At 49.3% G+C, this 13,928-nt stretch overlaps 1 protein-coding gene across 4 annotated transcripts in view; it reads right to left on the bottom strand.

Annotated features, from left to right (window-relative positions):
• Positions 1-1,993: 1,993 nt before the first annotated feature.
• Positions 1,994-13,928, bottom strand: part of arhgef10 (Rho guanine nucleotide exchange factor (GEF) 10) — an 83,967-nt gene continuing 72,032 nt past the window's right edge. For 3 of the 4 annotated variants that reach the window (XM_076979156.1, XM_076979154.1, XM_076979157.1), the window contains 3 exons: positions 6,036-6,158; positions 4,187-4,722; positions 1,994-3,708 (listed from right to left, as the gene is read on the bottom strand). In XM_076979156.1, the coding sequence (XP_076835271.1) occupies positions 4,223-4,722; positions 6,036-6,158 (623 nt within the window). In that variant the 3' untranslated portion in view covers positions 1,994-3,708; positions 4,187-4,222. Of the gene's footprint in view, positions 3,806-4,186; positions 4,723-6,035; positions 6,159-13,928 lie in introns of all 4 variants that reach the window. The other variant, XM_076979155.1, reaches the window with a different exon arrangement.

Raw genomic sequence — 13,928 nt, 5'->3', positions numbered from 1 at the left:
CCGCTTCAGGAGACACGTCTGTCCTAACCATGACATCACCGCTTCAGGAGACACGCCTGTCCTAACCATGACATCACCGCTCCAGGAGACACGTCTGTCCTAACCATGACATCACCGCTCCAGGAGACACGCCTGTCCTAACCATGACATCACCGCTCCAGGAGACACGCCTGTCCTAACCATGACATCACCGCTCCGGGAGACACGCCTGTCCTAACCATGACATCACCGCTCCGGGAGACACGCCTGTCCTAACCATGACATCACCGCTCCGGGAGACACGTCTGTCCTAACCATGACATCACCGCTCCGGGAGACACGTCTGTCCTAACCATGACATCACCGCTCCAGGAGACACACCTGTCCTAACCATGACATCACCGCTCCAGGAGACACGTCTGTCCTAACCATGACATCACCGCTCCAGGAGACACGCCTGTCCTAACCATGACATCACCGCTCCAGGAGACACGCCTGTCCTAACCATGACATCACCGCTCCAGGAGACACGCCTGTCCTAACCATGACATCACCGCTCCAGGAGACACGCCTGTCCTAACCATGACATCACCGCTCCAGGAGACACGCCTGTCCTAACCATGACATCACCGCTCCAGGAGACACGCCTGTCCTAACCATGACATCACCGCTCCAGGAGACACGCCTGTCCTAACCATGACATCACCGCTCCAGGAGACACGCCTGTCCTAACCATGACATCACCGCTCCAGGAGACACGCCTGTCCTAACCATGACATCACCGCTCCAGGAGACACGCCTGTCCTAACCATGACATCACCGCTCCAGGAGACACGCCTGTCCTAACCATGACATCACCGCTCCAGGAGACACGCCTGTCCTAACCATGACATCACCGCTCCAGGAGACACGCCTGTCCTAACCATGACATCACCGCTCCAGGAGACACGCCTGTCCTAACCATGACATCACCGCTCCAGGAGACACGCCTGTCCTAACCATGACATCACCGCTCCAGGAGACACGCCTGTCCTAACCATGACATCACCGCTCCAGGAGACACGCCTGTCCTAACCATGACATCACCGCTCCAGGAGACACGCCTGTCCTAACCATGACATCACCGCTCCAGGAGACACGCCTGTCCTAACCATGACATCACCGCTCCAGGAGACACGTCTGTCCTAACCATGACATCACCGCTCCAGGAGACACGCCTGTCCTAACCATGACATCACCGCTCCAGGAGACACGCCTGTCCTAACCATGACATCACCGCTCCAGGAGACACGCCTGTCCTAACCATGACATCACCGCTCCAGGAGACACGCCTGTCCTAACCATGACATCACCGCTCCAGGAGACACGCCTGTCCTAACCATGACATCACCGCTCCAGGAGACACGCCTGTCCTAACCATGACATCACCGCTCCAGGAGACACGCCTGTCCTAACCATGACATCACCGCTCCGGGAGACACGCCTGTCCTAACCATGACATCACCGCTCCAGGAGACACGTCTGTCCTAACCATGACATCACCGCTCCAGGAGACACGCCTGTCCTAACCATGACATCACCGCTCCAGGAGACACGCCTGTCCTAACCATGACATCACCGCTCCAGGAGACACGTCTGTCCTAACCATGACATCACCGCTCCAGGAGACACGCCTGTCCTAACCATGACATCACCGCTCCGGGAGACACGCCTGTCCTAACCATGACATCACCGCTCCGGGAGACACGCCTGTCCTAACCATGACATCACCGCTCCGGGAGACACGTCTGTCCTAACCATGACATCACCGCTCCGGGAGACACGTCTGTCCTAACCATGACATCACCGCTCCAGGAGACACACCTGTCCTAACCATGACATCACCGCTCCAGGAGACACGTCTGTCCTAACCATGACATCACCGCTCCGGGAGACACGCCTGTCCTAACGCGCCACGCGGAGTTCCAGAGGCCACGCTGCCTGCTCCAGGAGTGAAGACAATAACTGTGCCGTCTTCCAGCTCATAGAAACAATGTTTTAATTTTAATAGCAATAAGTGGAATTATCCTGCTGTTATCACAAATAAAATTCAGTCAAAATGCAAAACAAACAAACAAACAAACAAAACCAAAAATAAAGTCAACAGCTGTCTTTTCTGGACATCACTCCCGTTATACTACCACACTTTCTCTTACCACACAAACACATTTTAAAGACACAGCAGGTTGTTGTGCTGAAGAATGACAGCGACATCCCTTCTTCATCCCTTCTTCTTCATCCCTTCTTCTTCATCCCTTCTTCTTCATCCCTTCTTCTTCATCCCTTCTTCTTCCTGTTTTTGGCTGAACACAGAATCCCGTCCCCTGTTTCATCCATCTGAAGGTTTGTTAGTGTCCATCAATAAGATTTATACTACCAGTTTATTACATTTATTACATTTGTACTACCTGTTTATTACATTGTTTGGAGAGATTTTAACCGACTTCCACATACCAAATTAATACAGGATGAAAACATAAAAGACAGATGTGACACAAATGTGCTGTAATGATTCTTAAGTGAGCACGACTAACAACTAAACAGGAAGACCAATCTGAATTTCTAATTGTTATAGACATAGTCATTTGTTATTATAAAGCTTTTCCCACCATATTAAATACCCTCAAGTGAGCTCATTAATTTAGGATCACACCCTGTTCCAGTACTGTCTAACATAACTGGTGTCACCTCACATGCTGGAGCACTACGATGTCTGGCCAGCCAGAAATCCAGTCCAAGCCCCTCCCCTTTTAGACAGGAGTCAGTCCAAGCCCCTCCCCTATGAGACAGGAGTCAGTCCAAGCCCCTCACCTATGAGACAGGAGTCAGTCCAAGCCCCTCCCCTCTGAGACAGGAGTCAGTCCAAGCCCCTCCCCTCTGAGACAGGAGTCAGTCCAAGCCCCTCCCCTATGAGACAGGAGTCAGTCCAAGCCCCTCCCCTATGAGACAGGAGTCAGTCCCAGCCCCTCCCCTATGAGACAGGAGTCAGTCCAAGCCCCTCCCCTATGAGACAGGAGTCAGTCCAAGCCCCTCCCCTATGAGACAGGAGTCAGTCCAAGCCCCTCCTACACTCAGGTGGAAACTCAGGTGTTGCTTGGCCTCCAGTAATTCAGGTGCTGAGGATTAAGAACTTATCTACTAATACGTTTCCAGATTAGGTGCATGAGACCATGTAGTTTCCTTAAGGGAAAAGCAGATGAGATGTTTAATCTACCCAGTTTACCCATCTGCACACAATGCCCATAGTTAACTCATTTACCCATAGTTTACCCAGTTAACCCATTAATTTACCCATAGTTTACCCAGTTTACCCATTAATTTACCCATAGTCTGCAATGGACTGTTTGGTTAAAGCTTCAAACAAACTATCAACAGCAAAAGGAAGCTGATCAATCGATGTAAGCCCGAAGATACTGAGGAACTATTGAGATACACTGATCAAAATAAAAACAAACAAGTATTAGAAAATATGTTTGACCAATGCAAACATGCATAAAAATATTTAGCATTAGCAGTGTGACTTTAAAACAAAGCAGTTAACTGAGTGGCACTGTGAGATTTGACCAGTTCAACGTATTCATTCAACTAATGGTTCAGTATCCATTAATGCAAACTCCATACACAACTGGTGACAGTCCGCTGTGTCTGAAAGGGATCATCGGAGCAGTGTGTCCACCTTAACTCCGCCCCCTGCTCACACACACACACACACACACACACACACACACACACACACACACACAGGAAGGCACAGTGAGCAGATGAGGCTGAATCTTGTACCCACACCCTGGAGAGGAGAGAAGCCACATGTGAACGCAGAGAGGAGAGTCCAGCAATTTCATCTGAACCTTCAAATGAACAGCCGGTTTTCATTAGAAGCTGTTTTCTCCTAAGGATCATGATGGAAGTAGCTAAACGTGGCTGGAAGTTCTCTAGACTCTGTCACGGTATGCAGTCCATCATGTAAGATTCAGATATAAGAAATGTTTACAATAATGCAAAACAACAAATAAAAAATAAAAATGTGCATAATCTCAAATCCTAAAGCATTGTTTGTTCTTTTCTCCAAATCTGAAACAAGTATCATGAGAGAGGGTTTTAGGTTAGATCTGGCAACCTTCAGTGCAGTATGGTAGTTGTTAAAGGCCACGTGTGATGGAGGTCTTACCAAGCTTCCGGTGACGTAGCTGACTCCACCCCCAGCTCATGGGCTGGGAACGGGGATCTGCCACACCATGACGGTGGACGTGGCGTCCTCGTGCCGGGACTGTCTGTTCTTCCTGCTGACCCTACGGTGACCCAGGCCACCTGACACCACCAGCAGGGAGCCCACATCCGCCTGCTCCGCCCGCTCCGCCCGCCTGGCCCCGTGGGTGCGTGCCGGGGCGCGGAGGAGGTCGTAGATGGCCGCGTCCTCTGGCCCGTGCTCCAGGGAATTGTGGGAGAGAGCCAGAGAACTGTTGGAGGAGGACAGCGAATCACGGCGTACGGGGGAGGGGCCTGTGCAACTGCCCGCCTCACCCAGCCACACGGCGCCATCGCTAGTCCACGTCTCGCTTGGCCCCGCCCCCTCCACGGGGGCTGGCCGGCCAGGCGAGGTGGTGGGTGGAGCGCTGTTGACCTGCTGCAGGTTGCGAACAGGTGTAGCCGCAGTGAGGAACTTCACCGGGCCGTGGTGAGCGTGGGCCGACACCATGCCTCGTCCTGCAGGGGGCAGTGTTTGGGGTACAAATATGAACCTGTGTTTCCACACGTGCACGAGAAGATAAGTGAACCAAGATGGTGTAGCACACGGATCACCTGCAAATGTCTGTGGTGTTGGTTCACGTTTGTGTTAATTCCACAAGACCATTGGTGGCAGATAATGAAACAATTACAGATAATGAACTTTGATATAATGAATATAACAATATTAAATAGCCATGGAAATATGTAATAACACCACATGTAGGCTAAGAGTAACATCATTTATCATCCTAATGTCATTAATGTCCGATGTGGATGGAGATGCAGTGTTGTAGCTGGACCAGTCACCCGGTCCACTCCCGGTCCAGCACGTCACTGGGCAGAACAAAATACACTAGCAGATGACCCCGTCCAGCTCCACTGTGTTATAACCAGAGCCGGAGTGGCTAATCGGGAGATTCTGGAGGATTCCCGATGGGCCGGCTCATGTCAATCTCTAGTTTGGGCCGATTGGGAGGGAAAAATAATTTTGGGCCGGATTTGGGCATGAAACTCCCGGGATGAAAAAGGGGCCCACTCCGGCCCTGGTTATAACCCATAGTTTACCCATAGTTCAACTCCGCAACTGACCCATACGTGTCATTGCGGTTTGTGCTGTAGAACCTGCTCTTCTTTGGTTCCAGCTAGGAAAGAACCTTTAGGGTTCTAGAGCCTGTTCTAGAACCGCAACTGTTCTGGCTCCTCATTGGTGGAGAAGGACTAGAAGAGTTCCAGCATCAGCCCACAAGTGATGAATTACATCCATATAACAAACACCCAAAGGCACTTTGGACAGTAATTATGGCCTCATAAGCCAAATTAAAAGACACTTTAAAAGACATCATTTTAAACACGAGATCAGGCAGTGGCCCACACTTGACTGGCAATGCAGACATGCACAAGTGCTTTATTCATCTCAGCTCTGTCTCAGCTGTGTCTCAGCTCTGTCTCAGCTGTGTCCCTCTGCCAGACTGTGATATGCAGAAGTCATCATCCCCTCGGAACAACCCCTGCTCCCACTGGAGTTATAAACCTCTTCAGTACAGAAGGTCAGCGACTTATTTAAGAGGCAAAAGTTGTAAAGTTGTTGTATGTCCATTAATAATAGAGAATGCCTTCCAGTGGAGTGCCTGGTTAATTTTAATAGCTAGCTAGCGTGTTATCTCCTAGGGGCAGGTTTCTGGAGAAATATCAACCAGTCTTAGGAAAATGGCACGGTGAAGATTGCAGTGTTAATCTCAAGACTCCCATATTGGGGCAAATCTCAGGTTGATCTTGAGGGTTACACGCACCTGTGACCTTGGGTATCCCCTGCAGTCTGGGTACAGACAGAGCTACTGTCACTCCGAGATTCGTCCCCACAAGCAGAAGACCATGACACACCAGCAGACTGCTAACTGATGCCCTCTGATGACCTGGAGACACAATTAAACCCAATCAACACATTTATTTTATTGTTTGTCTCAGAAAAGCAAAATAACTTTCATAGGAACTTGGCTGAAAAGTGATTTTCCAAACACAGATCACATGCAGTCCTAGTGTTCAAGACACTCAACCATTTGGGAATTTTCAGTGGAATCTGAAAGTTGGCTTAGAATGTGTCCAGAAAACGGGCCTCAGACTTGACTTCTTCATTTTGGAATGCAGGTGAGATTTGTGAAACGGCATCAGTTTGAATAGTCCAGAAGAGAAGAGGAGAGAGGAGGAGAAAAGAGGAGAAGAGGAGAAAAGAGGAGAAGAGGAGAGAAGAGAAGAAGAGAAGAGAAGAGAGGAGGAGAAAAGAGAAGTTCTGGCTGTGCTGGTGAGCAGTAACAGCCACTCAGTCGAAGCTATGTAGGAGGAAGCTGACTATAGAGCCTGTGTGGGGAGGTTACTATGGTGATGAGCAATGGGTTTCCCTGGAAACCGTACACACACACACACACACACACACACACACACACACACACACACACACACACACACAAACACACACACACAGAGAATGCGAGAGAGAGAGAGGACTCATCATTCCTGTCTTCAATGGAGCAGAGGAGGTGAACAGAACTGTTTTGCCCTTTGGTTTCACATAAACAGCTCCAGGCCTAGAATGAGACACAACGTGCACAAGAGGACCGGCCCAGTTCCACCATCAGGCCCTGGACACTGGTGCACATCACCCACAGCACCGAACGAAAACCACCCTCTACTTTAGATCCAACATTGCTCAGGCCAGAAGCGTTCCTGAATACAGTGATGGTGTGTTGTGTCCTGACGGTGCTTGAACACCACCAGAACCAGTGCCAGAGCTTCTAACTCACAACCGTTTGAAAAACACTCGGCAGACTCCATCTGCTTGATGATTTCATCTGCATTAGTCTGTGGATCCAGGACTCGTGAACACAGCATCCACAGGCCAGCTCCCGTCGCCACAAATCAAGCACCACCCCCCCAGCGTGTCATGCTGTCGGAGGCTGTGGGTGGAGGAGTCAGAGGGCGGCCAGCCCCTCTGTGTTCGCTCGCCCATTAGGAGAAGTTTGGCAGCGTTTTACAGCACCATCGGTCGTTAGTCTGGCCATGGGAACTGTGCTTCAGCAAGGAAGACCAATCACAGGTGAATGTGCTCGCTGACAAATGGTTTTCAAAGGGTACAAAACCTGCTATGTATTAACGCTTACACAGTTTCATAAGACTGGACATGAATTAGGAACTTGGAAATATATTTAAGGTCCCTTGTTTAAGTGCCCAATCAAATGTAACCCATCCAAAAGAGTTGGCAGGGGGAACAGACACCATTGAAGGGTTCTAAAGCAAGATTGCACTGCAGTGAAAGCCGCTAAAAGGGCCTTTCAGCCCAAGTATGTTGGGATCCCGACATTCACGGCGGTGCTGTCCACACTCCATGGCGTCCTCCCCTGTTCTGAACTGACAGGGACTGGTCCATTCAGAGTGAAGTGTTGTACTGCAGGCAGACAGACAGCTGTATGTTACACTGGGAATAATCAACCCTCCAGCACTAGGAGAGCTGGGACTCGTCCTTGGTGAGAACATCAAAACAAAAACAAACAAGAAACGCCTTATAGCAGAACAAGGAAACACATACGGGCCAGAAATAAATTCTATTATGATTTTAATGAGATAAAATTTGAGCTCCCTCAATTTGTAGCTTCAAAGCCACAAAAGAAAAACGAGATGGAAGGAATAACTGCTCACGAATCCCACTAATATCTCAATGACCTTTAAAATCCATTAGGGCACGAGAGACCCAGACATGGAAGAATTCTACAGGATCTGGACACATTCTGATTGGCCTTCCAGTGACCTGGTTCCTAACAAACACTGTCAGCATTACAGTGCTGTCCTGAAAGCTGTGTCAGGTCAACCTCAGCTAAAGCCTGAGTGTGTGTGAGTATGTGTGTGTGTGTGTGTGTGTGTGTGTGTGTGTGTGTGTGTGTGTGTGTGTGTGTGTGTGAGTGTGTGTGTGTGTGTGTGTGTGTGTGAGTGTGTGAGTGAGTGTGTGTGTGTGAGTGTGTGTGTGAGTGTGTGTGTGTGTGTGTGTGGTATCCATAGTAATATGCATTCTGCTGGAATAAAGAAGACCTTGAATAAAGCCGACGGTCAGTAAACATTTGAATGTGGAGGTTTGAAGGTTCTTTTCTTTCCTGCATGTGTGTCCTTCATACACATAACTGGAATTAAAAAAAGAGTTCTTGTTGGTACAGAAGCTCAAACCAGCAGCGTTTGGTGAGTGTGGTCCTATAATCCCCTAGGAGAGGGTGTGGTCTCATAATCCCCTAGGAGAGGGTGTGGTCTCATAATCCCCTAGGAGAGGGTGTGGTCTCATAATCCCCTAGGAGAGGGTGTTAGCACAACGCTTTATTTGCCTCTCCCTGCGTTCCAGGACACACACTCAGATGAACACACACTCAGATGAACACACACTCAGATGAACACACACTCAGATGAACACACACTCTTTCTACGGTCTCAGTGAAGGTAAAGGCCTTGAACACACCCAGTCCACTCTGAACGGGCATCAAACATACCAATCTGCAGCTGCTGCTAGTGACCGGAGCTACAGGGACAAACCCAACACACAAAACAGCTCCTGAGACCAAACCCAGCACAGCACGATGTTCCAAACCCAAACCCAAACACAAACACAAACCCAAACACAAACCCAGCACAGCACGATGTTCCAAACCCAAACACAAACACAAACACAAACCCAAATCCAGCATAGCACGATGTCACACAGGGAGAGAAGCAGCTTCACAGAGAAGCTGATGCTAACAGCTAACGCTGAGGAAGCAAATCACCATGACAACCCCTGAGAGCATCTGTTCCCACATCCCTCCCCCCCTCTACTCAAGACCAGTGGGACACGACCTCTGACCTGCATCACCAGGGCCCAAACCAACACGACCTCTGACCTGCATCACCAGGGCCCAAACCAACACGACCTCTGACCTGCATCACCAGGGCCCAAACCAACACGACCTCTGACCTGCATCACCAGGGCCCAAACCAACATGACCTCTGACCTGCATCACCAGGGCCCAAACCAACACGACCTCTAACCTGCATCACCAGGGCCCAAACCAACATGACCTCTGACCTGCATCACCAGGGCCCAAACCAACACGACCTCTAACCTGCATCACCAGGGCCCAAACCAACACGACCTCTGACCTGCATCACCAGGGCCCAAACCAACATGACCTCTGACCTGCATCACCAGGGCCCAAACCAACATGACCTCTGACCTGCATCACCAGGGCCCAAACCAACATGACCTCTGACCTGCATCACCAGGGCCCAAACCAACACGACCTCTGACCTGCATCACCAGGGCCCAAACCAACATGACCTCTGACCTGCATCACCAGGGCCCAAACCAACATGACCTCTGACCTGCATCATCAGGGCCCAAACCAACACGACCTCTGACCTGCATCACAAGGGCCCAAACCAACACGACCTCTGACCTGCATCACCAGGGCCCAAACCAACATGACCTCTGACCTGCATCACCAGGGCCCAAACCAACATGACCTCTGACCTGCATCACAAGGGCCAAAACCAACAAGACCTCTGACCTGTATCACAAGGGCCCAAACCAACATGACCTCTGACCTGCATCACAGGTGCCCAAACCAACATGACCTCTGACCTGCATCACCAGGGCCCAAACCAACACGACCTCTGACCTGCATCACCAGGGCCCAAACCAACATGACCTCTGACCTGCATCACAGGGGCCCAAACCAACATGACCTCTGACCTGCATCACAGGGGCCCAAACCAACATGACCTCTGACCTGCATCACTAGAGCCCAAACCAACATGACCTCTGACCTGAATGACCAGGGCCCAAACCAACACGACCTCTGACCTGTATCACCAGGGCCCAAACCAACATGACCTCTGACCTGCATCACTAGATCCCAAACAAACATGACCTCTGACCTGTATCACCAGGGCCCAAACCAACACGACCTCTGACCTGCATCACCTGCTTGTACTCCCCGTGCAACGTGATATATGAAGATCTTTAGATCTCTGGGCTCTGTACATCAATACCACAGCAGTCTATAGTGGGCTAATCAGGGACGTAAATAAAGACATTTTAATAATATATAATATTATAATGTTTTTTTATGTGTTTTTAAATCAATTCAATCAGCACAGAATGCTTGAGATCAAATTTGTGAGAAACCTGACAGGAACTCACACAGGTTCTCCCTGAGAGACGATAACAGGCTCATAAAACACAGCTCTGGTTTGGCTGTTTTTCTTAAATTATTAGAAAAATAAAAATTAAATGTGTAATCATGACATCACATCCTCCCCGAGTGAGTGAGGAGTTCTGGCTGGTGAGGAGAAGACCGAGGTCAGCATGCCCTCCTGTGGTGTCTCTATTGTTCTCTTTCTCTATCCTTCATCTTCCCCCTCTCCTCTGACTTCACTCCTCCCTCCCTCTCTCTCTCTGTCCTTCCTTCTTCCCATGTCATTTCCTCTCTCTGAAACGCTCAGCCTACTCTCTGTCCCCTCACAGGAAACCCCACTGTGCCCTCTTCTGTTGTCGGGGTTCCCTGCAGTGGGACTAACAGGCCACACCCCTTCTGCAAGCCACACCCCCTCCTCACACTTACTGAATTGTAAAAATGACTCATAAAGGGAGCTTTGATTTCACAGTATCCCTAAACCAATCCTAAATCAATCCTGAAATCATCCAGGTGATAGTTTGAACTCTTTCCTCAAAGTGCAGAGTACCAGAGTACAAGCGTCTGTGCAGCAGAGATCTCCACTCACCAGGGAGGGTCCCTGTCTGTGGCCCTGACTGCTGCTTGAGTGTCGTCACTGTGGAAACATCCGAGAAGTATAGTCCTTCAGTCTAGGAGACCTGCAGAAACAGCTCCCCAGGGAACTCACATACCTCGACCAGCAGAGCCGGTCTGGACAAATCACTGAATCTCACCGCAAAGACGGAGTGTGACTCACCACATGAGGAAGAGTTAAACACCTCTACTTCAGGGACGGAGAGACGGAGAAGGCTCACTGTATACACTCCATATGGCACTGTGTGTTCTTACTCAAGCTGTGTGTGTGTGTGGAGTGTGTGTGGTCACGCCGTCTCTGTTCTTATCCACAGGAAGCTGTAGGATATCCCCCAGAAGCCCCAGGGCAGGAAGTGTTTACAGGGGCTGGTGACGGCCACCAGACCGTGGCCATGATAGGGAGAGATGACCCCCTAGTGCAGTGGTTCCCAAAGTGGGGGGCGCGCCCCCTAGGTGGGGCGCGGAGCTATTGCAGGGGGGGCGCGGAGCTTGGAAGTAAAACATGTGCACATGTTAGGGATGCACCGATTCCGATATTAATATCTGAAAAAATTCTAGATCGGGTATCGGTGACAATGTGACCGATCCATAAAAACAGATCTATTCAGTCTAATTCTACGCTCGTAACGCTTTTCGGAGTTAGTTCAACCTTAAATATCCACTCTGTCTTGGATAGAAGTGAACTTGGACAGTTAACAGGCGAGTGAAACGCGAAGCACACAGAGGAGAGGTGAATCACTGACTCGTACTCGCGCTGGTGGTATTACACTCAAGTCCGTTTATTTGCTGGTTGACCAAAATAAAGCTGGGCTCCAGCACTACTTGACTGTTCATACATGAACTGGTGAGTTGTCCAAAGCTCATTGAATGCGTTACTTACAGAAATAAAATAAAGAGCAGTGATCTGAGTCGGTCTACGACAGAAAGCTAAACTCGCTCCCTTAAAGAGACAGTACACATATTTCTGGCCGTTACATGCTTTGTGCTCTGCGTGATGTCTGCGCTAGCAAACTATCCGCATAGGTATTGCTGTTTCTCTTATTTAATCTCCTTGTTTATTTTAAATGATATTTAGAATTCTTGAACCATTTCAAAGGTTTCTTGCAGTTTATTTTTTTCATGTTTGACTAAAGATGTGAACCTATTGTTTTTGTCTGTTTCAGGTTCTTTGGTATTTTACATTCAATGTTATATTCATAATTGCACTGACTGAACAAATGCAAGTTGTGTTGTTTTTATATGTTTTATGTGTGTTTAAGTGTGCTATACTGGTGCAGAGTTTTCAATAAACTTGTAATTCAGTATGTCTGTGTTTAAAAAAAATGTTTTAAGTCGATTCAGCACTGTTTTACTCTATCAGATCGGTATCGGATCAATTTCGGCCGATACTAAGCCTCAGATATCTGAACGGGTATCGGAAGTGAAAAACGTGAATCGGTGCATCCCTAGAATATGGGGGGGGGGGGGGGGGGTTGGGGGCGCAAAAATATTTTCATCTACTAAAGGGGGGCATGGCAGAAAAAGTTTGGGAACCACTGCCCTAGTGGGAGTCCTGACCTTCTGCTGACCTCAGATCAGTTCCTCATTTTTTTCCTCTTGAACCCTCCCCACCCGGACTCAGAACAGCAGATTAGCAGGGCGTGGCTGGTTTTATCCCTGCTCTGCGTTCCTGGTGCCTCTTTCATGTGGAAGCTCAACCTCCAGGAAGACCTCAAACAGTATCAGATAACACCAGCGCACACTGACACTAAGGAGAGGTGTGTACCATCTACGCTACTACGGCTTCATTAACACACTCTGCTATTCGTTAAATCAACAAATATCTTCTCCTCATAGAACCCGCTCAAATGGAGAAGAAAATATGAGGATGATGATGTTGGTGGAGATGAAGCACTCTGACTGACACACCCCCACAGCTGTAATAACAGCAGATAAGACAGCTGGACAGGTGAAGAGAGACAGACAGTCCTCAGTCTCGCAGGTGTAAGACAGATGAAGAGAGACAGACAGTCCTCAGTCCCGCAGGTGTAAGACAGGTGAAGAGAGACAGACAGTCCTCAGTCTCGCAGGTGTAAGACAGATGAAGAGAGACAGACAGTCCTCAGTCTCGCAGGTGTAAGACAGGTGAAGAGAGACAGACAGTCCTCAGTCCCGCAGGTGTAAGACAGATGAAGAGAGACAGACAGTCCTCAGTCTCGCAGGTGTAAGACAGATGAAGAGAGACAGACAGTCCTCAGTCTCGCAGGTGTAAGACAGATGAAGAGAGACAGACAGTCCTCAGTCCCGCAGGTGTAAGACAGATGAAGAGAGACAGACAGTCCTCAGTCTCGCAGGTGTAAGACAGATGAAGAGAGACAGACAGTCCTCAGTCTCGCAGGTGTAAGACAGATGAAGAGAGACAGACAGTCCTCAGTCTCGCAGGTGTAAGACAGATGAAGAGAGACAGACAGTCCTCAGTCCCGCAGGTGTAAGACAGATGAGAGACAGACAGTCCTCAGTCTCGCAGGTGTAAGACAGATGAAGAGAGACAGACAGTCCTCAGTCTCGCAGGTGTAAGACAGATGAAGAGAGACAGACAGTCCTCAGTCTCGCAGGTGTAAGACAGATGAAGAGAGACAGACAGTCCTCAGTCCCGCAGGTGTAAGACAGATGAAGAGAGACAGACAGTCCTCAGTCCCGCAGGTGTAAGACAGATGAAGAGAGACAGACAGTCCTCAGTCCCGCAGGTGTAAGACAGATGAGAGACAGACAGTCCTCAGTCTCGCAGGTGTAAGACAGATGAAGAGAGACAGACAGTCCTCAGTCTCGCAGGTGTAAGACAGATGAAGAGAGACAGACAGTCCTCAGTCTCGCAGGTGTAAGACA

The sequence above is a fragment of the Brachyhypopomus gauderio genome, chromosome 17 (genome assembly GCF_052324685.1).
Source record: "Brachyhypopomus gauderio isolate BG-103 chromosome 17, BGAUD_0.2, whole genome shotgun sequence".
In the NCBI taxonomy this organism is placed as follows: domain Eukaryota; kingdom Metazoa; phylum Chordata; class Actinopteri; order Gymnotiformes; family Hypopomidae; genus Brachyhypopomus; species Brachyhypopomus gauderio.
Note: the sequence above shows the minus strand (reverse complement) of the source record. Positions and strands in the feature narration are given on the sequence as shown.